Raw genomic sequence first — 22142 nt, 5'->3', positions numbered from 1 at the left:
TGAGATGAGAGCAGTTAAAGAGTGATTTCTGCCTTACACCTTCCGAAAGTTTGACGTTTAGGAACTTCTTGAACTGGATCTTCACAATACACAATGGCATTGAGTCCTACAATTTAATCACATTTTAAATATGAAAAGTATTTCCTCTGTTTGTATTAAGCCAGCTGCTCGCAGATTACACTGGGAGCCACTTCACAATGAGCAGGGTTTCGTCTTCTCCATTACATTAACAGTTAATCACAGATCTCTTAATTATACTCTTGTTTTTCTAACCTAAAGAGTTTCTTTCCCTTTAGTTTATCTATCTAACTTGTGAGTCATTCTTGTCACAATTCTTTGTACTTCTTCTACTGTCACCTTTCATAGGTGGAGTGGCCAGAGCTGCATGCCATGTTCAAGATGCAGGCACACCATTTATATCTACATGATTTCTTGGTCCCATGAACTCTTTAGTAGGCTTCTTAGTAGTGATTTGTTTGAAAAGCTATTATTTGTTCTTTTATCTTCTGTACGTTTCTCCTGAAAGTTGCTTTTAAACATAAAGCTACAAATGATCAAGCCAAGACACTAGAGTTTGTATTCTATTCAATTTTCTTCATTGCAACACAACTTCAACCTTTATTTTTTATTGAATTCTTCTCTTAAATTTCAAAACAATTCAAAGAGAAGACAAGTGCCATGCACTTTATCTGCAACTGGAGCATGCCTTCAATAATGAAAATAATCCTGCCATGGAAAGAGGATGTCGTTAAACATTTGTGGTTTATGCCTGTAGTCTGTTTTGCAGCATCTAGCAAGTTCAAAGCAGATATTATCTGGTCTTTCAGAATGTACTTGTCTGGGACTGTGTTGTACATCCAAATATTGTAAACTGCAGAGTCAACACAAAATTAGCCTCATTTCTCAAAAATCATGTCAAAGTATTCCATGGCACCTCGGTTAGTTTTTTTCACGGTACTCATATCTTGATTCAGACTAGCAAAATGCTAGCAGATAGCATTCATTCTCACCTTCTTCATCACATCAATCTCATTTACATCACAGGAGTTGAAAGCAGTTTGTCAGGGCCTGTTACAGAGGTGCAGAGCCTCTGCACAGTTGTTTTCTAAATGTTTGCTGAAGTATAAATTTGAACTTTCTCCTTTATCCCACTGGAGTCTCTTAAAGTTTCAAGAGCATCTTTAAGCAGGGAAGATTGGCAATGTTCTCTTTTTTTTCCCCACGTTCTAACACAAGTATATTTTTTATTCTCCCATTGCCACCTCTACAGTCTTACTCTTGAATATCTTTCATGTATGAGAATTCTGTAATTAGGCCTCTCACCCCTTTATCAACTTTCTTGTGTGACATTCCAACTACCATCATAGGAATGTTGCATACTAGAACTCTTTATGCACATAAATCTCTCCTTCAGTTTGAACAGTGATTCAATTACTGAATCATCACTAGACTTAGTCCAGTAATACTCTTGTCTTACTATCAGAAGCCAGACATACTTTTTCTCTGTAGATACTTTGAGTTCACTCTCTTTGCTTTTAGTTTAAGATATGGTGTTACAAAACCTAATTCTGTCTATTACTGGGAGTGAAATCACCTACTGTGGTTTAGAATTGTATTTCTCAAAATCCAGTTATGTTGTAGTGCCAGCTCAGAGAGTATTGTTTCCTACCATTTTTTTAAAAGATTCATTGAAGCATAACATGGCTTATCATGATGACAGCTATCTTCTGCCTAACAAATCAGTGGTTAGAGCAGCCACCCATGAAATGGGACTGCTCTGATCTAGTTTTAGGCAGTCTTCAGCCGAAGTCTAGCAGAACCATGTCCTATCTACTGGACTACTTTCTTACTGAAAGCAATCTCTACCTCGTCCCTTGACTCTTATATTCATGACTGTTGACTGGCCAGTTCCAAAAAGAGGTTGCCCTAGAGCTTATAGCCAAAATAACCTCCTACATATGTGTGATCTGATATAAACCCTAAGCTTCAAGTTGATCTAAATTCCTACTTCATGGCAAAGTGTTGTAAACACTGAAAACTGTAAGCCATTATGCAAACAGGGGTCATTTCCACTGCTATTATCTTTTTTTATGTAAAATCCAAAAGTATCCTCACAAAAAGGATCGTGAGTGAATGAGGGCACTAAAATTTCTTCTTTTTTACTGTATAGTCAATGAAGGGAAGGAAACATTGGAACTCTCTCTGGACAACTTCAAAATGTGGATCTCTGGAAAGTGGAAAACCCTTTTTTACTGTGATGGTGGTTGAACACTGGAGTAGGTTGCCTAGAGAGGTTGTGGAGTCTCCATCTGTGGAGATACTCAGAATGCAACAGGAGATGGTCCTGGACAATCTGCTCTAGGTGATCCTGCGTGATCTCGAGAGTTCCCTTCCAATCTCAATGATTCTGTAATTCTGTGCCCTCTCCATTGATTTTATCAGAAGTTGAAACAGTACCCAAAAAAAAAGTGTCATTGTCCTTGCTTAGGACTAGGCAGCTGCATTTCAGGTGCATCTGGGCCTACACTGTGGGCACTGGATCCTACCTTAAGTTTAGGCAGAGATTCAGAAAAAAAATCACCACACTGCAACTTTAGTACTTATTTGAAGAACCTAACTTCTACAGTGTGGATATTTTGTATGCTAAAGGCTTATTTTTTTGGCATTGTCACATTACTTTTCAGTCACCTTTCAACTTTGGAAGTAGGGAAAAATAAAATTATGTGAAGAAGTTCTAAGGATTTTTTATTTCAAGTTTGAAGAGAACAATCCTATCCTGTTTCATTCCTGGCAAGGTCATTCAATTTACTATCAGGACAGGAAGAGCTCGCATGCATTTTCCTATGCATTAGAGACTTGTTGCAGAAACTTGACTTTACAAAAAAAATTATGTTATTGTTTGCTGTTGGTCTGTAGTTCTGTAACCGGGATGATGCCACCACTTTTGTAACAAATAATTGCACTGCAATGAACTTGGGGGCTTTTTAATTAAAGACTTAGTATATACTATGCAGAGCCAGATTTTTCTCCAGAAAGGGGAGTAATCAATTCTTCGAAAAGTAGAGTTCTTGTAGGTGAAATGTAGTAATGCCCTCAGGCCCTGGTCCCAGCTCTGTTGTAATAATTGCTATAAAAAACCCCACACAATAAGAAAGAAGATCATTGGAGAACTTTAGAATCTAGATAAAGACCCCAAAATGCATACATGTGCTTATCCATTCCAAAGAACAAAAAGTTGAGCGAGCATGGCAGAAGGCCAGCATGGATGAACGCGGAGCTCCTGACTGAGCTCAGACACAAAGGACCCAGTGGGTGGAAGCAGTGACAGGCTATTTAAGAGGAACACGAAGATTTTGCCTGCACACATCAAAGTAAAGCCAAAGCTCAGCCAGAGGTGAAACTAGGAAGGGATGTGAAGGGCAACAAGAAAGGGTTTTATAATCACATTGGCAGCAAAAGAAAAGGTAAGGAGAATGTGGGCCCATTGCTCAAGGGGGCAGGGGACCTCATGTCCAGGGACATGAGAAAGGACAAGGTACTCAATGCTTGTTTAGTCTCAGTTTTCCCTGGTAAGGCTTGTCCTTAGGCTCCCCTAGTCCCCCAAGCCTACTAGTACAGTCTGGGAGTGAAGCTGGACCCACAGTAGAGGAAGAGAGAGTTAGGGATCACTTAACCCACTTCAGACATACACAAGAAATCAGAGTCAGTCAGTATGGGACAATAGGTAGCAGACACAAGATGGAACATGGGAAATTCCAATCGGATATTAGGGGGAAAAAAATCACCATGAGAGTGGTCAAATACTGGAACATGTTGCCCAGAGAGGTTGTGGGATCTTCGTATTTGGAGGTGTTCAAGACTCAAATAGAAGAGTCCCTGATCTAATTAGATGTGCTGTTAGCAGGGGAGCTGGACTAGGTGAGCTCTGCAGGTCATCTATGATTCTATGAACTTTACCTTGCTTTATAGCCCCATATAAAGAATACCTCCATCTCTATGTTCTTTACATCACCATGACAAAATGTAACTAGAACAGCTAAAACAGATGAGAGAGAATAAGGGCTATCGTGAAGGTTCCCAAAAAATACATGTTAAAGCATCAAAAAACACAAATCTTCTAAAGGACATAAGCATTTTACACTGGTTTTATATAAGCCTAAATGAAGTCTGGTCCCTTAAACAGACCCAGCAAGATTGTCTGACCACAGGAGTCACAAGGAGCTTCTAGTACCTATGTAAGTTTCTGTTAAAGGTAAAGGCCAATAAAAGATAGTACGTGTTGGGACTGATATTTCTGGATGACGTGTATGAAACAGGATCACAATTTGCTCTGAAGATCAGGACAAGTCAGGACTGTCTCTATTTTACTGGATCATCCAGCAACCTTGGTCAGGAAGAATAAGAGCCCATGAGTATTAGGCTACCTATAGGCTTAGTTTGTATACTTTCAAGTAAGCCGGAAAACTAACCAGCTCTACACAGACCAGTCAATGAACGGAGTTTCCAGATGAAGCCGGGGGCATTTACATGATGAACTACATGTAATTGATAGTAACAACCTTCATGAAAAGAATAGTGGTCTTGGACATTCAAAACAAGCAGCAGTGGGGAGATCTTGAATCTTAATCATCTGCCATTACTTCTTCTTTCTTGTCTTCAAAACGCAGTCATGTACAAATTAAACTATAGGCCCAGTCTCATCTCACCTTTCATTCTTCCTTCCTTGCTCACTACAATGTTGAGTTCATGTTGAGCTCTGCATCCCAACTAGTATTTCCATTAAAACCACCTCAGGTTCTGTTCAAGGGAATCTAGAGAGATTAGGGTGAGGCTAAAGGGAACTTTACCATGTTATGGCATTTAGTGTTTTAGTATTTTATCTTTTATGTATCAGATCGGGAAGAGGGAAGCAGATACTGAAGCAGATACTCCTTCAGTCTCAGAAACTTCTTCATATAGCTTTGTACTTTATTATCACATTGTGCACTGGCAGTGGAGTAGTGCACTTCGCTTTAACCCACTAGAGGCATGCATCAGAATTTCTTGGTATCATGCTTTTCAGGTTGCAGCGTCTTCATGTCAATGATCATGCTGCCAACATTTGCAGAACATCCAACATAATAGATTTCAAGCAAGAGTTCTTGAGATGGTAGTTTAAATAATTGCATGTTAATTGTGCATTACATTAGTGATCCTTAAATAATTGGGAAGACTTATGGAAACTGTTGCATGCAACCAACTAAAATTTAGAGTCAAGCTATGAATCAAAGTTTCCTACTTGCAACTTGTACATAAATATACTATGTATTTTGTAGTGAAGCATCAATACAATGTAGTGTTAGAGTATTTTTTCATATATATGTTCCATAACATAGACCAGTAATAAAATCAAGATGTTTTTTCATGTTAATGAAACATGGCTGATCATAAAGTTTTAAATACATGCCAGAATTTACAGGTTTTTTTAAAAAAAAAGTAATCTAAGTAGTTTAGAGGATCTTTTACTGTAAAATTAAGGATTTTCCAAGTGGAAAGTAAAATGCCTTTGGTTGTACTGTTTTGTTATTTCCAGATGTCTAATACACTGAACCCTGCACTGCCACGTCAGTAGTACTCAGGCTACGGAAACCATGTTGTCATTTATTTATATTACTGTAGCATCATAAATTGGGTCAAATAATTTGAGTTCTCCAAATTGAGATTTACAACTTGAAGACAGACTCTTGGAAAAAGAAAACAAAGGAAAGATATGCAGTTTCATAACATCAGAGATTACATGTCCTTTAAAGACAATTTCTCATAGTCTGGAGTATCATTCCTGGAATAGATATTAAGTGTAGTTTAACCAAGCTACTTTTTATTTGGAACACACTATCAGTTTCTCTTAATATGCTACACTGTACATGTTCCTTTTTATTTAGTTGAAACAAGACTGTTTGGCAATAACCAGCTGATTACCAGTCCTAAATATATGGCCACAAAAATCTTATGTATGGTGTTTGGGAACCATCAGCTGTAAATATGGAATACAGGCCCCTGGAATCAGTTTAATGTTCTCGTAAATTTTCTGTGTTTAACTAAAAAATTATTTGTTTTCACAGTTGTTTTATTCTTAGAGAGGAAATGGAACGAACCTTTGAAGACAGTAGCCATCTATCACATGGAAAATGTTCTATTGTCATTGCTGCATTTCAGATTTGCACTGGGCAAGCTGCCAACTAATCTCTAGCACTCTGCTCTTCTAAGCATACGCTAAATTTTAAAACAAAACCAGACTATACCAATACTCACATTTCAGCATACTCAAATGATGATAAACTATGAGATTCCCATGCTCAAAAGCTTTTCATAGAAACCTCTCAGCTGCTAGGCTCCATGAAAGGAAATAAAATCATTAAATGATACTAATTATTATCTAATTATTTGTTTTGGTGCCACAGAAGCACTAAGTGTGATCATGACTAGTAGATAATATGGCAAATACAAGAGGAGAAATTAATAATGATCTCCCTTTTCATATATGGTTTCTGATCTGAAAAAGGAATAAAGCATTGTCCATCTTTTGCTTAAGAACACTATATTGAAAAATCGTACCTGAATGATTTAAAGGAGTGAAAACCTGACTAGTATTTGCAATTTGGACTTCATCCTGTTTGCATTTTACATTGCAGATCCAACTGTCACAGCACAACTAAGACACAAGTCAAGCCTGGGGCAAAATGAATTTATCTATAAAGGGAAGGAACTCTAAGCCACAGAGAACACAAGTGTCTACCTGTGACCTTGCTAGTAAAGCAGTACTTAATGGTATTAAAGCATATGTATTGAGTTCAAAGCAGTCTCTGCAAATAGTCTTGGAAATGTTTTTATCTGCCAAGGAACAGTAAATATTCCCATGTCCCACCAGTGCTGATATTGAGAATTCAATTCATTTTTTATACAGGTTTACAATTTCACTTGACTTTAAGATCCAATGTCTCTTTGACAGAATGATCCTTCAAGCTTTAGTTATCTTTTCAGGCCCATCTCCTCAGTGATTTGTTACTGCCAGCTAATCTAACCAATGCTGACAAAGGAGAAATTAAACCTGGTAATTAAATGTGGTAATATCTGCCAGTACAGATCTACAATCTTCATCTTCCACCTTCATTTTTAAGCAGGGATTCTAATAAAGCCAAAAGGAGCCTCAAGGTGTCAGTAGACTCTAGCTCTACGCTCAGCATCCAGATTCCCTACTTAGACTCTTCCTTTCTGCTCACAGGCTTGGACCTGGTTGTCAGAGCAGAGGTCGCACCGTCAAAGTTTGAGGCTTTCATCAAAGCCATTAAATTTCCGTGAAATTTAGCCACTGGCATTGTCCAATAGGATTGTTGTACTGCTGCCGGGGGACTCTTTCTGACATAACAGCCCTAATACAGTGACAACATCCAGGCTTGCACCAAGAATTAATACTCTTTAAACAATCACATACTGCTCTAATGCTTGTTAATCTTAGTGCAGAAGCTCTTTCGTTTTAGCATCTACCTTTACAGGTCTGCTGGGACCCTGTTGCTGTTAGAATGGGATTGTGTGCCTAATAAGCCTGGAGTGAGAGGAGGGGCTGAAGAGGGTGTTCATACTGTCTCTCCACCTCTAATTCCAAAGACGACAGGGTCTGACAACAAAATCCCTCAGCGCTCAGAGAATTCAGTCTCCCCCAAGAGTGTGAGCTACCCCCTCTCTCACAATCCCTCTACAGGGCCTGTGATAGCTCTCCAGCAGAGAGAAACCTTCTGCTTTTCGCAGCTTTTCACCTCCAATTAAGGACTGGTCAAGCATAGAAGAAAAGAGGAAATTTTTCTCTCCCTTAACCTTGAACAGTATACATACCCTATAACAAGCTTAATTTCCTCCAATAGCTACATATATCTTTGGAAAGAAGTTCTAAAACATGGTTGTTCTGAACTGATGATGGCTTCTGCTCAGAGTATTAATGTTTGGTCAAAGTGTGAGACAGCAAAGAGGAAACCCATAGAGTTTTTAACTGATTTCATTCCACATGTTACTGCAGAGCTGATCTACTGAAACTGAAGCAGAGATGAGAAATACCATGCCTAGTTGCTACAGAATAGATGCTAGGTTCCAGAAACACTGCTGTCCTAACAATATTCACATTTTTATTGATATTATTCTATTTTTACTGACAGAAATTCAAACAATTCACACTACTTAATTTAAAATGTACTTATACAACTCAAATTGTTTTTGTTCATTATCACCTGATTGTTCACAAAGTGAAAACCAGTAAGAACGAAAAACATAAGATCAGGCCCGTATATCCAAAAATTAAAACTCCAAAGGTTATATGAAATGTTATACATTTTCTTTGAGAAAAAGTTTTCATTTGTAGTGAATTGTGAAATAGACAATGGTAGAGTAAAATCTGATTATGAAACACATTGACTGTGAAAATTAAATACAAAACAGACCATAGTTCTTGCATGTCAGTATCTACCTTACTTGTATAAAAATTGGGCCCTGAGAGTATACAGAACCTTAAATATTTCTTGAAATAAGTCAGTGTTATCTTGCCTGATAAGGAATATAGAAAGAAGAGCTGATTCTGGAAAATTAACCTAAGGTGAAGAAAAGGTATTTTTCCAAAATATAATGATGGAAATGGCAGGTATATGGCTTTTTAAAAGAAAATTTGCTGAAATTTCTTGGCAATTCAGATATGCAGAGAGCATATTAAAAACACGTTCAAAAGTCAGCATTACACTCCTTTTTATAATTTTTCCACTGGCTCTGAGATTGCATAAGAGGCAGTTCAATAAAAGCTGACAAACACTAAGCTTCATCCATTTACTGAAAACCCTATTCTTCTTAGGACCTTCTTACTCAAGCGGGAACACTACAAATCCTGACATTTCATAATAAAAATGAGTAACTGTATTATGGAAATATCTAATAAAGTTTTAAGACTGAACTGTTCACGTGAAAATGAAAGGTATTTATGATGCAGTGATACATTATCCCACATAATTGCAAGAAGAGAGATATTTCTATTTTCATAGGTTAATGGAAATAAGGATTATAGGTTCTCCGAATTTTCATTGAAACTGATTTAATTTTGACTGGTTTATTGTTCATTGTCCATGTATCCCAGTGAATCCCCGTTGCAAGAAATCTACCTGTGTAGCGATGAACACCATTAAGATTTGCAAGGCCACACTGGTTGAACCACCATCCAGTGTTATCACTGAAGTTACTGCAGCTCTTTACAGGCTGTTCTTTAATAGTGCACATTGGCCTGCATCCATCATTATCAACATCAAATGTGCTGAAAGGCATTGAATTCTGGTTGTCTTCTTTTCTATATCCTCTAAAGGCATCACCTATGTACAACAGATAAAACAGAAGGATAACAGAGTTATTTATGGAGAAACATAACATTTCTTACTTGTTGCATACCTCTCAAACTTTTCCTCTGAATTTATTAGAAAAATAGATTTCTTCAAAAGCAGTTCAAGAGCCCCAAATAATGAGCTGGCAATGTGTTAAAGACATAGGAAAGAAAAAGTATAAAATACTGATAAGTATGGAAGTTGAAATTCGATGAAACATCTTTATATTGTTGTTGCTTTTAGTGACGCACACCAGCTATGAAGATAAAGGCTTCTGTCCTCAAAGACAGTGGAAGAAAAGATGAAAGAAACAAAAAGGGTTATTAACTTCAGGTTTTCCAGTGATGTGCCCAAAGCCCCAGAGTGAGTCATGAGATAAAATGGAATTGTTAAAATGCAAAGGACAGTGATTACTGGTTCTGTTGTCTTACTAAAGAAATAATGTTTCTTACAAATACAGGTAGAGTAAAGTGCCAACACATTTACACAATAACTACTACGTTAATAAGGACTGTTCTTGCATATTAGTAAACATGAGGCAAAAAAAAATTAGAAAAAAGCAGTAAGACATGGTGCAATACTTAACACAAATCTTTGCACATTTGGTACAGCTATGATATTAAGGGAGGTCTGGAATTGTAAATTAATTTGTGTCTGTATATCAGTCAGTAACTGTTACATACTGTAGGCCTAATTTGTTCCAGTCGGTTTCTTTCTGTATGCCTCTCTGGGCACTTCTGAACTAACGAAAGCAACAACATCAGGAAGACTTCCACTAACATCAGCAAATTTGGGAAAAGATAATGGACATCTAAAGAACTGGACCATTAGATAGATATACACAAACACGCACAAAATCCCTTATGTATTACATATATGTTCTGTGGACTTGAATCCATTAAAGTTCCTTTATTTTCTTTATTCATTGTCTTTATTAAAGGAGTGTTTATTCAATTATTCCATTAAAGACCTTGAAGCAATAGAATAAATTTATTTCTTACTATGTAAAGATTGATGTTGGCATAGCCAATCACTACATCATTAACCATTTATCTGCATAAGTGTTTATTATGCACCAAATAGAGAAAAACAGAATAGAAATAAACATTTTTAAAGTTATCTTCATAAAGTATTACTCTCTTTTCTCACATTAAGAAAGGAAGCAGCTATCTTTAAATACTTTAAAGAAGGAGGTTCTTACCAGCATTTCCTGAATAACGCCCCAAATGGATCTTAAATGAACATGCTTCATCCTCTATCCAAAATCCATCATATGATGCATAGGCATGCTTGTCATTTTCTGATTCCAAATCCACATAAAGACTGAAACTAGTGGCTTTTTGATTTACTATGTGAAAAATCTTCCTCAGTCCAAGCCAAAATTCCCCTAAACCAGAAATATATAGTCAATAAACTTCTAGAAACAGCAAGTGTAAAAGAAAAGAATTAGTTCCTCTAGTTTTTGTACTTTCCTTCTGGAACCAAGTGTAATAAAAGTTGTCTGATGTCTTTGAAAGACTAATGAAGGTACAGAGTGATCTTCCTACTTCATTGGGAAATCCATGGAAAGAATTCCCATGTATGCATCATGTTTTTTCTCTTGACATTTTTCGAAAATTGTCCACATGATAACTTTCAAGCATTCATCTTTAATATACCTTAGAAGACCACAAAAACTGGATGTGCTAAAGATCAAAGAGAATTCAGTACTGTTCCTAAGGGCAATACTGAGAAATTATAAAAGTTAGCACTCTATGAAATGCAACAAAACTCAAACCCTATTCTTGAGATTTGCTGCCTCTGTAAATCACACTTTTTTCCATGAAAGGTTGCCCCATATGAGCTGCGCTTTCTTGTATAGTTGAAAAGTTGTGTGCTTCCATTGCAATCCCAGATAAACTGAAAAAGCAACTGGTTTTAGACTTGCTGGATGAAAGGTGGCAGTAAAAAAGTAATATCACAGTTGTGTTGGTATTTCCATTCTGATTCTAACTTATGGTGAAATATTACTGATTTTTCTCTGCCTGAAGGAAACATTTCGCAAATGTGATTAAAACCAACTAAGGCTTTTTTTTAAATCTGAAAAAAGGGGAAATACAATTTATACATTATTTCAGGAAGAAAACCACAACATTTTAAACACCTCTTGTGAGACTAAGGATGGGCAATGGCTAAAGACTCTAGTAGGGTGATAGTCATTATTAAGATAGACAATAGATTTGATGAAAAAAAACTCTTAAGTATAAATAAGACTTCTAAGAAACAAGAACTTTACTCTCTATACTACTAAAAATCCAACACAATTTAGTGGAATGTAGCTCACATAAACACAGCAGAAATATTGGGTCAAAAGCGCTTTAGAGTATTTAAAATTAATACCAGAAAGGTCACCAAATCCATCCAGATATTCAGACCATGTTCTCTGAAATGGAATGATTCCATCAGTTCTTTTCTGAACGACAGTCCATCCACCTCCTTGAAAATCCATGTCACACAAAACCTAAAATAGACATAAATATGATTAAGCATTCTTGAAGCAGCTGTTATGAAGAAAACATTTTAATTAAATAAAGGTGGACTATTCAGAGTTTTGCTAAGCAACATCCCTTTCAAATATCTTAACAAAAGCTCAAAGAAAATAAAAAATGAAGCTGCAATATTTTCTTATATGTTCTTGTTGGACTGCTTGATTTGGATATTTCCTCAACCAGTAGCAACTGTTGTGTGCAAATGTCTGCTCATATCAGATGTAATAAATAAACTTTGATAAATGTTACTGTGTATTAATAATAGCATGAAGTGGAAGCAACATACAATATCATGTATTAATCATGCAAAATATTACAGATACAGGCACTAACACTGAGTATACCTTTATTTCAGCAAAGCAAAACAGACACAACTTTTTATGTGTTCTCCCTCACCATCATACCTTCTTCCCCAGAAATACTGTGTTTGTGATACCTGGGAAATGTAGAGTCCTTAATAAAGATGAGGAAATGGCAAAAGTGATAGCAATAACCCAGTATATAGTAATTTATGATGGAGCAGCAAAAAACTCTACATAAGAAGGGGCCCTAATCCAGGGAAGTCCCAATGTGAACATTTAACAGCCTGCAACTGAGCAGTCCCACTGAATACATAAGATCCACTCTCAAAGTTATGCGTGTTTATGAGTCGTCGCTAAAATTCGTGCCCAACGGCACGTCAAATGGCAGTGGTCCAGCCTGCCCTCTGCTCTGCTATGGAATATCACATTATGTGGCACATTTTCTCCTCAGCCCATTTAACTTTAGACACGTAATTGAGTTCCCTAAGTTAGGCATCTTATTGCCCTTGTCTCCCCTGTAATCCCCCTTATACAGAGAAATATGCATTCATAGCGTGGCTCTGGAAAACCATGATCTAATTCACCCTCTGCAGATGTCAGTCACCTCTGCTGTCTACAGAAAGGGCCCCTAGACCCTTGGCTGCTCTCTAGGGTTTTCAGCTAAGTGCCTAAAGTTAAGTGGAATGTATCCCGGTCACTCTGGGCATTTTTCAAGTATGTCCCCAGTGCCAGAGCTTAGCCAGTTCTAACAGGGATTAGAAAATCTGGGTAACCTAATGTAGAAAGGTGCATATTGCACATTTAGACACTGCACCACCTAAGCTGTTCAAAGTAGTTCTAGGGGATACTATGCTTAATTAGTGTTTAAAAACAAAGACTCATTTGTAAGTGTCTCCCAATGTGACTAACATCAGGAGAATTAACCTGGAAAAATGCTTATAGCTATGGAGCTATTAAGCTATTTGTGATAACAAAAGTAAGCTCAGAATATAATGTTGGCTATCAGTAAATCATAACAGTAAGCAGATGCACAAGTGATGGAGTAAAGTAGGAATTTTTTGTTCATGTTACAGGGAGTGTACACAATGAAACATGTTTCAGAAAAGAGAGATTTGCAATCTTAGCCAGTTGCTAAAAGTAGAGTCTAGATGGAAGTCAGTTTAACCCTCAAAAAAATTGTGGCAGTCTGAGCTTTATGTGTTGCAGTCCCATTGCCTGTACCAGCCAGATATTTTTCATTAAACCAAAGACTTGTTCCTTGGCAGGAACACATCAACATCATATTCGGAACCTCTGTGACTTAACAACATCTTCTCTATGAACGACAAGAAAGCAACAGGACAGAGCTGCAATGTGATCTAATACAACCTGGGGAATCTTGGATCTTCAAGTAAGTCAGTGCCATTGGATGCTTTGAGCAATCCTTGCAACACAAACACTGAATGAATAATAGTAAGGGTCATGTGCATGAAAGAAAATTATGGGCTTTACTCCCAGGAGAATTACATGTTTATTTCAGTCACACAAGGAGAGTGGAACTGGAATAAAAAGAATACAGAAGATTCCAAAATGAATATTTAGATGCAAATACCTAAAACTCATTAAAAATAATCCCATTGCCTCATCCACTGTCTTGAGAAGATGATTGCATGCTTGGCTACTCCTTTCACTATGAGTCAGAAATACAAAGAGGACCCACTTGGTCACAACATCAATCTTCAGTCAATATAAATCAGTGGGAGTGTTGATAATTCTCAGAAGGAGCAGATTTGGTTTTACATGAGAGGTCATCAGCCAATTAGATATGGCACCAAAACATACGCTAAGCTAAGTAAAAATATGAGATAGATACATAAAAAAGTCATTGCTGTGTGGTTTCTTAATCCCTTGTATGCTGGAAATGATGCAATTTTGTTTCTTAAAGCCTTATAATAGTTAATCCACTTTACAGCTTGTTCTATGTCTCATATCATGCAAGGCATGAGGGGCATGACTGTGCCAAGTACAATTTAAATTCAATGAGCAGGGGGATGCTTCTACTGAATATTTCTTCCCTTTCCATCCTTAGTATGTATTCAAAACAACTTTTTAGTTTGTCTGACCCACCTTAGAAATATCATTGATCTAAGAAAAATGTATCAGAAAGTGATCATGATTCAATTTTCCAGAAGTGAAATTGGTTTTAATTGCCTCCTGTTTGAATGCTCAGACAAAAGCCCATTTGGGACTAATTTTCTGAGATGACGAGAACCTGCCACTACCACTGAAACTGGATATTCTTAGAGCTCCTGGAATTCAGGTTTCAATTAGCCCGAGTTAAGCATCAAAATCTATACTCACTTTTGAAAACATGAGGTTTCAAACATGAAAACATGAGAACAGGATCAAGTTGTCTAAATAGTTTTCTTCATTTATCTGGTATGTTTATGCAAATGATTCTAAAGACATTTTGGTTTAGTTTCAGCTACATTTAAAGGACAGCTGACTGCTGAAAAGGTCCTCATTGAAATAAATGGTTTCATGCTGGCTTTGTTTTCTGTTTTTTAGTTCCTTACTATGGTTTTCTGCCTCTTTGTATTTTTCTTATTTTGCTAGTCTGCAGAACTTCCAGAACTCTTGGCTATTAGCCCCTTAAAATGCATTATAATTTCGTGTTTATGTTTTAATGTCTCGATCTTTTTGTTCATCTATCAGTTCTCTTGTACCCTTTTTATGCTTCAACACATGGAATAATTTGCATTAAACAGTTTTCCTTAAAATAACATTCTTTATGAAACACACATATTTGAGATACTTTTCTCTGAGAACTTTTTGGCACTATCTTTTCAGTTCTGTGTAACATCTACCAGATAAGAAATGAGACACTCATTTCATGAGTGCAGATGTTTTTTCTCATTATTTATTGTTACCTTGTGCTTTTAATCAAATTATTATGATTTGTCCTTTTATTTCTTGTTCTCCTTAAGGAACCTTTCCACTCGTATAACTGGTTCTCTGGCAGTAACTTTAAATGTGGAAAAGTGTCAAAAATACTTTTGAAGTGAAAAGAACTTTATCATTTCAGATTTATTTGCCAAAAACTATAAGTGAACTCAGAAATCACTTTTCTCACATAGATTAGTCATACCATCTCTCAGGAAAAATAATTTGGGTGAGGTGTGAATATTTCCTCAATGGAATCCCCCTCAATCCAGAAGAAATTCTGAAACAGATGCATTTTGTGCTATGGTTCATCCTGGGGTGAGGCAGCCAGCATTTTCTTCATACTATAAATATGGTTGTTCTGTGAACACTTCTACCTGTCTTTGCCTTTCTTTTACTGGAAGGAACTTGCCGATGAGTTACAGATCTTTTCCCTGAGCTCGCTGCATTGGATAGAGAGAATGACAGGTTTTTCTATCAGGGGTCTGTAGAACCAAGTTCATTTTTTCTTTTGAGATCCCAGCGTACTTCTGAAGCCTTTTCATAACCAGTTTGAGCCCTTTTTTTGTAGCATTTTGTAGCATTCCAATTGGCTAGAGATAAAGGGATTCATCCTTCCTTTGTTATATATAAAGGAAGACTATAAAGTTAGATATTGAATTTTGCTATTTATTAGCTGGCTTAAACTCCACATTTTTTCCCCAGCATGTACTGCAAAATTAAAGGTTTGAAAGTGCCATATCTGTCTTTCCACTATGCATAAGGACTTCCCTAAGTAGAACAGCCTGAAATGGAAATAAACAGACAAAACAAAGTATTCCTTGTGTTTGCATGGATCTGGTTGTCCCGAGCCTGAGGAAATTAACCCAAAATTCTCTTCTCCTAGATGACCATTCTAACTCCAAGCAGTTGCAGAAAATGTAGGTGGTGATAGGAAGCATAACTGCTGCAGCTCATGCTGAATTTCATCCTTTTTTCCTTGTCTTAAGAATGTATATCCTGCAAACTGGATATGAAGACTAAAAGTTTAGATGCCTCTCTGCCTCAAGACTAAGTTATAACGATGCTCAGACAAGAGCTAAGCACCTACTCCTCAAACTAATCTACATCTGCACCTATATTTAGATGCCTATACAATATCATGATCCAAGCTATAGGCATCAGCAGAGTCACCTCTCAACAGAAGGCAACGGTATACAGTCATCCAGCAGAATAATTCAAAAAGCCAAAGATCACATTTTAGGAGCCAAATGGATCAGTCACTTGGCTCCTCGGTTTTCCATCTCTAAAATAGAAAAGAACAGCACTTCTCAATGTCCAAAAGGGGTGCTGGAAAATATCTTGGGTTTTCCTCTTTGGTACATTTTTCACTGTATACGAAAACTGATGATGGGATCTTATGACAGAGATTAAATTCCTTTGTAGAAAATTAGAAACTTGTCAAAATTACAGTAATGGCAGACACAGTTGGATGATTTAATACATTTCTTACTCATCTGTTGAGAAATTGTCACGGAAAACACTTTAAATCTATTAAATATATTCTAAGTGCATATTCTCAAGCAAATTGTGACTATCCTGAGAGATAAATTTATTACCTCAAAAGGATAATTTGATCCTTCTGGATGGATAATGTACAGACCAGTTGGAGTTTTTGAAACTGAACCAACAGTATCTTTAATATCAGTGCAATCCAACCCTAGAGAACAAAGTATTTGATTAAGTTTGTTAGCAAAATATGTGTAAAAAACCAAATACAGCTTAAGCACAGAATATTACTTTTCTTGGTAATGTATGAATGATCTCAAATAGCATTTTCTTGTCATGCAAACTTTAAAATCATGTTTTGTCATGAATTGACCTTATAAATGAAAATTCTCTGAACTCCATTAAGCTCAGATAGAGGCATAAATTATATTGTATAGAGAAAGTTCTTTCTAATCTTAACTGGTATGATACAGAAATAAAAAAATATGTTTCTGGGTCTTACTTTACAGATTTTATTTGGGTAACACTTGTACTGAATAAAAAGACATATTATCTGGGGAAGGATGTCTTTTTCCTGCAAATATTTGTATTTAAACTTGTAAAAGTGTTTATATTATAATGTATACATTAAAAACCCTTTGCTTCTAAGTGTTAAGCCAGGTTTGTGGTAAACACACTCAAGCAAGCAGTTTCTATGGTCAGTAAGACTCCTTAGAGGTAGTTTAGAAGATTAACTGTCCAGTGTTCAGGTGACTTCCATCTCATTTGAAGGAGGATATCGCAAATGGTGAGCACACTTTATTTCATTACAAAAGAAAGTGCTATTTAGCAACATCAGACCGCTTATGAACAGGATGCCCAGAATTATCAGTTGCAAGTGATTTAAAGCAGTCTTTATGATGACATTCTTAAAGTTCACAAATTTTCCAGAGTTTATATGTGCATACTAACACAGAATAAATACTGTAAATGTTATAAATTGCTTACCTTTGCTTTAATTAGTTCTTTGTCAAGATATAAAGATAAAAAGGGAAGAGGTCAAGACTAAATGAGAAAAATACTTACCATGAGATTGAACTGCTTTGTAAGGAAGTGAATCCAAATGCTTTCTCAAAACTTCTGCGTTCAAAAGAAGTAGTCTGTTCATGACTTCATTTACCTGCAAATTCAAATAAAAGATCTTTAAATAGGTTGCAATGAGGAATTTTACATTCTAAAGTTGTTCTTTCTGACTCCTAGTGAATATAATCTGAAGTTAATTTTTGTGATCTGTTAGTGATTCGTACCTTCATTATGTGAATTGGTCCAATTTTTTACTTTTTGCATTCAAAGTCATTCTTAGGCACAATTCCATTTAATTCAAGAAAAGTCCTTCATTTTGATTAAGGCTTTTTATCTGTACTCGGTGAGTGCACAGTGTTTGTAAACTACTATCAGAGTCAATGATAATATAATATGTAATCTACACAAATATGACAGGACTGCAGATAGGAACCAATGTCAGGGAGTGGTCCGTCACTTGCCCTACTGCCATGAATGCCACTAAGTTATGGACCAGGTGGTGCTAATCACTCCTTGCAGAAATGGAACTCACACCTTACCCGAGGTACAAGGAATGGTGATAGAGACTGTAATTCCACAGTTTTAATGACAATATAAATGCTTAATTTTCCTCAGTTAGACAATACCCGTAGTGCTAAATAATAAATAAAAATCTGTATGATGAAGACAAAAGTACCTGATTAGAAAGGTAATCCAAAGAAGACTGTTGATCATCCATCATGTTTCTTATCAGATTTTTTGTACTCCTTGCATATTCAACAAGAGAGTTCTGCAAATTTCCTTTAAAAGAAATATGTTCATCTACTTTGTTATCATAAATCTAGAAATATTCTTGACTGAATAATGACACATTTATTTATGATATCTAAGTGAATATTGAAGGTGTTTAACCTTAGGGTAAAAATGAAATTAAAGTAGTACAGAGACCACAGATTAAATCCAAAGATGCTAAGAACCTCAGCCTCGCTGGTTGCAGTGAAGACATCGTAAGAAGAGATGGCTCTTCTTAAGATTTGAAGAATAATTTCATCTTATCCTTGGGCAACTTGGATAACCAGTTAATGGATACCACAGAAATACAAATGAAAATGATAATAGACATACATAATGTTTCCTGTCATCCTACATTTACTCATTCACTCTGCTACTTACTCATGCTCCTGGTTTTTGCCTAAGTATAGGCAAAAATGCCAAAAATATAAAAATTAAACTTGTTAGGTAATTAATAATACATATTAAAAATCATATGGGAAAGACAAGAATTTTGACAAATTTTTTGGAGGCTGATTACATTGTTTGCTGTGTAGTTTGTCAAGGCAGTGAATAAAGAATGTCCTGTATGGATATCTATAAAAGGCAAGCTGAAGTATAGATTTCTTCCCACTTAACTAACTCCCACTTAACTAACTAACTCCTACACACCTAACTATGATGTTTATATGAGGGACAGACACCCTACTCTTCCTTTCTAATGGAGAGAGCTACCGACATTCAGAGGGTAACACAGACTTAGGTGGGCTGAGCTGCTGCCTGGACTTGCCTGTCCTCACCAGTGATTATGAAAACAGACTAGCATGATTATACTCTGTCACACCAGCTGCACCCCAAAAACATGGCACCCTAAATTTTCTGAACAATACTCAGCCTGGGCAGCAGGGTCAAAGGCTGTCACATGTGCTCAAGAAGAGTAAAAAACAAATTAGCACAGCATAGCGCAGCATAGCAGAGGATTGCATAGCATGGCATTGCATAGCTTGTCGCTGAGAGTATTCTTTATGAATACATACTGCACATGTAATGTTTTTCCCCTCGTAAAATTTTAGCTTGAACATCACATGGTACAAGGCATTGTTCTTTTTGTTTTGAAATATCTGCAGATTTACTTTTCTCTTCTGCCTTGAGTGGTTCCTCCACAGCTCCAACATTCCTTGTGCCCTGTTGTACCAAACAATGGAGGGGGAAATAAATTGATCATAAAGCATATATAAAATAGCTCAGTCTGCCAAAATGAAGTAGATTACTCCATGGATCTTCATTCAAAACCTGTTTTTTCAAAGCTTTATGAAGCGATAATTGACAGAGCTGAGACCAAAGCCTGTTAGGTGTCTTCTGCTTAGCTATACCTCACAAGAGAGAGAGTCGGAAGTAAAGAATAACCTCTATAGATTTAAAAAATACCACCAACATTCCTGGTAAAGTATTCTGCCTGTGAGCACTGTGAACTGGAGGCAAGAACTTGCACATCTTGCACTTAAGAAGCTTACATGTTAGGAATCACCACACCCAACAGACATCTCAAACGCTAATGAAGTTATTTTCATTGGAAAGGAGCAGGCTTTTGGATTTACCACATATTAGCAAAACACTTTCACTCTTTAAAGTCCCTAAATTAATTACTTAGACTCTGATCATGGAAATACTTGCTTAAGTTATTAATCTATGCACACAAGCAGTCCCAAGCAGATTTGCAGACAAAGCCAACATTAAAAAAATATTTGAAATGCTCTTACAGAGGAAACAATAACGGGATACTATTCACAGACGTAAAATTATCTGAAATAGTAACAATAAAAGCACTGGCAAAAGTAGTTACACCTATTAATGTTCTTTTAAAATAATATTTTCATATTGAATATTTTTTCTTCCATGGTGCCATTTGACATAAAATAAGGGAATGCCTCTGACTCATCACTTAAAGAAATGCTAAAAGTAATTCCTGAAATATGTGTCATTGTAAAAAGACTAAGAAACATATTTTCATTTGAGTCTTTGTTTTTTAATTCCATAATCTCAGCAAAGCATTGTAGTATGTTCATATAATGTATTTTCAAATGAAAATAGGACCCTTAGAAACGTAAGATTTTAATGAAAAAGAGAGCTTATTTAGACTTGAATATATCTTCAACATAATTGTTCTCCTTTCCTGCTTCAGGTTTCTCTTTCTGGTATTGGCACTACACTGGCAAAGCACTGAACAGTTTTTTTCCTGATTTTTGCTTTTAAAAAGTGAAAGTAAAAATTACATAAAACTCTTAACAAGGGGATTTTACAAAAAAAAGGTCTCTGAATTATTAACGTAATTGCATTTTGTGTCTGGAGATAAATGCTAGAGAACTAAAAGAATGTGGTTCTTTAAATTTGAAATAAGCACAAAATAAAGGAAGAAGAATTCTATAAGAGTTATAAATACATCACTTGAAACTTATAAATAGATCACTTCAAACTATGGTTTGTTCCAGGGCTTTATCACAGCTACTCACCAGATGTTCAATTAAATACTGTCAAGCAAATATTTTTAATCAATATTTATTTTTAACAAAAGCCAACATGAAACAGGCAATTAAATCCGACCTCAGCAATTCAAGCAAAAACTGTGACTCTGCCAAAACCAATAGTTACTCTGCATTTACAGTCACGCAGATGAGATTAAAAATATGGCCTAAGAACTGAGCTGTGATGAAGGACATTAAGGCAAAAATGTTCTAATGTACTGAATTCCTACAATTTCAGTGTAGTTTCTTTTCTCTATCTGAAAATACCTGATTCTTCTGTATTTTTGTATCTATCCTGAATAAAGCAATCTACATTTCAAAAATATCTGTCACTTTTCTGAGAAATCATTCAGTTACATTCATTATCTTATCTAAGCAAAGTAATTGAAAATCTTACCTTAGATGAACAAGGCTTGACATTACTTATGACAGTCTCTCCTAAACTGAACAAAAAAATATTAAGACAAATCAGTGAAGTTACCCTAAAGCAGTTCATCTTTTACTTGAAGAAATGCAACCGTTTTGACGGGTTTCAAATTTCTGTGGAAAGGATTGTACGCTATGAAGTCCTGAGCTAACTATTTGGGAATGTCTACAGCACAAAGAGCAGCCAACACATCACTCCTTTAATGCCTGGATTTAATAAACCACATTTCAATTGCACAGTAGATTTTATATACTACTGCTTGTATCCTGAGAGCAATTACTGCTTATCACCTTTACATGACACATCAAACATATGTATTTTCATTGTGATAAAACTGACAGATTTTTTTCTATGCTATTTTTGAGCATTGGTATATATTTGGTATTGAGCAGCCTGGGCTACTTGAAAGAAAAACAAGTATTAATCGATGTTTTCATCTTTTTACAAAGGTTTTTATCATTAAAATGAAGGCATTTACATTGGTGTGGTGGTGGTGCACTAGAACTCGCTGTGGAGGCAATTTCAGAATATGTCCTAAAAGCAAATTCTAAACAGAAAACTGAAAAATATTACTTTAAAATAATACTTTGTATTACATTGAAAATTGTTTACCGGGAGGACAATAGCAGTCTCTTGGTCTCACTGGTAGTCCATCCTTAGGAACAGAAGTATTGAGAGTGGGACAATCATTCAAATACAATGATTTTTACCCCTGAAAAATGTCAAAGTACAAGAGAATATCCTGAAAAAGAAGA

At 36.0% G+C, this 22142-nt stretch overlaps 1 protein-coding gene across 1 annotated transcript; it reads right to left on the bottom strand.

Moving 5' to 3' along the window:
• Positions 1 to 8136: 8136 nt before the first annotated feature.
• ANGPTL5 (angiopoietin like 5) lies at positions 8137 to 21486 on the bottom strand. The gene is made up of 8 exons (XM_075140358.1): positions 21358 to 21486; positions 19476 to 19623; positions 18365 to 18468; positions 17692 to 17785; positions 16737 to 16837; positions 11766 to 11886; positions 10588 to 10773; positions 8137 to 9377 (listed from the first exon to the last, which is right to left on the bottom strand). Exons 1-8 carry the CDS (start codon positions 21454 to 21456, stop codon positions 9058 to 9060), a joined length of 1173 nt encoding a protein of 390 aa, XP_074996459.1. The 5' UTR covers positions 21457 to 21486; the 3' UTR covers positions 8137 to 9057.
• Between the last annotated feature and the right edge of the window lie 656 nt (positions 21487 to 22142).

This window comes from Calonectris borealis, chromosome 1 (genome assembly GCF_964195595.1).
Source record: "Calonectris borealis chromosome 1, bCalBor7.hap1.2, whole genome shotgun sequence".
Classification (NCBI taxonomy): Eukaryota; Metazoa; Chordata; class Aves; order Procellariiformes; family Procellariidae; genus Calonectris; species Calonectris borealis.
Note: the sequence above shows the minus strand (reverse complement) of the source record. Positions and strands in the feature narration are given on the sequence as shown.

Coding starts and splice junctions, on each gene's coding strand:
- ANGPTL5 (XM_075140358.1), bottom strand. CDS start 21,456: ATGAACTGCTTTAGGGTAACTTCACTGATTTGTCTTAATATTTTTTTG. Junction 19,624..21,357: donor TCAAGCCTTGTTCATCTAAG/GTAAGATTTTCA, acceptor TTGGTACAACAG/GGCACAAGGAATGTTGGAGC. Junction 16,838..17,691: donor CAAAGCAGTTCAATCTCATG/GTAAGTATTTTT, acceptor TTTGTTCTCTAG/GGTTGGATTGCACTGATATT.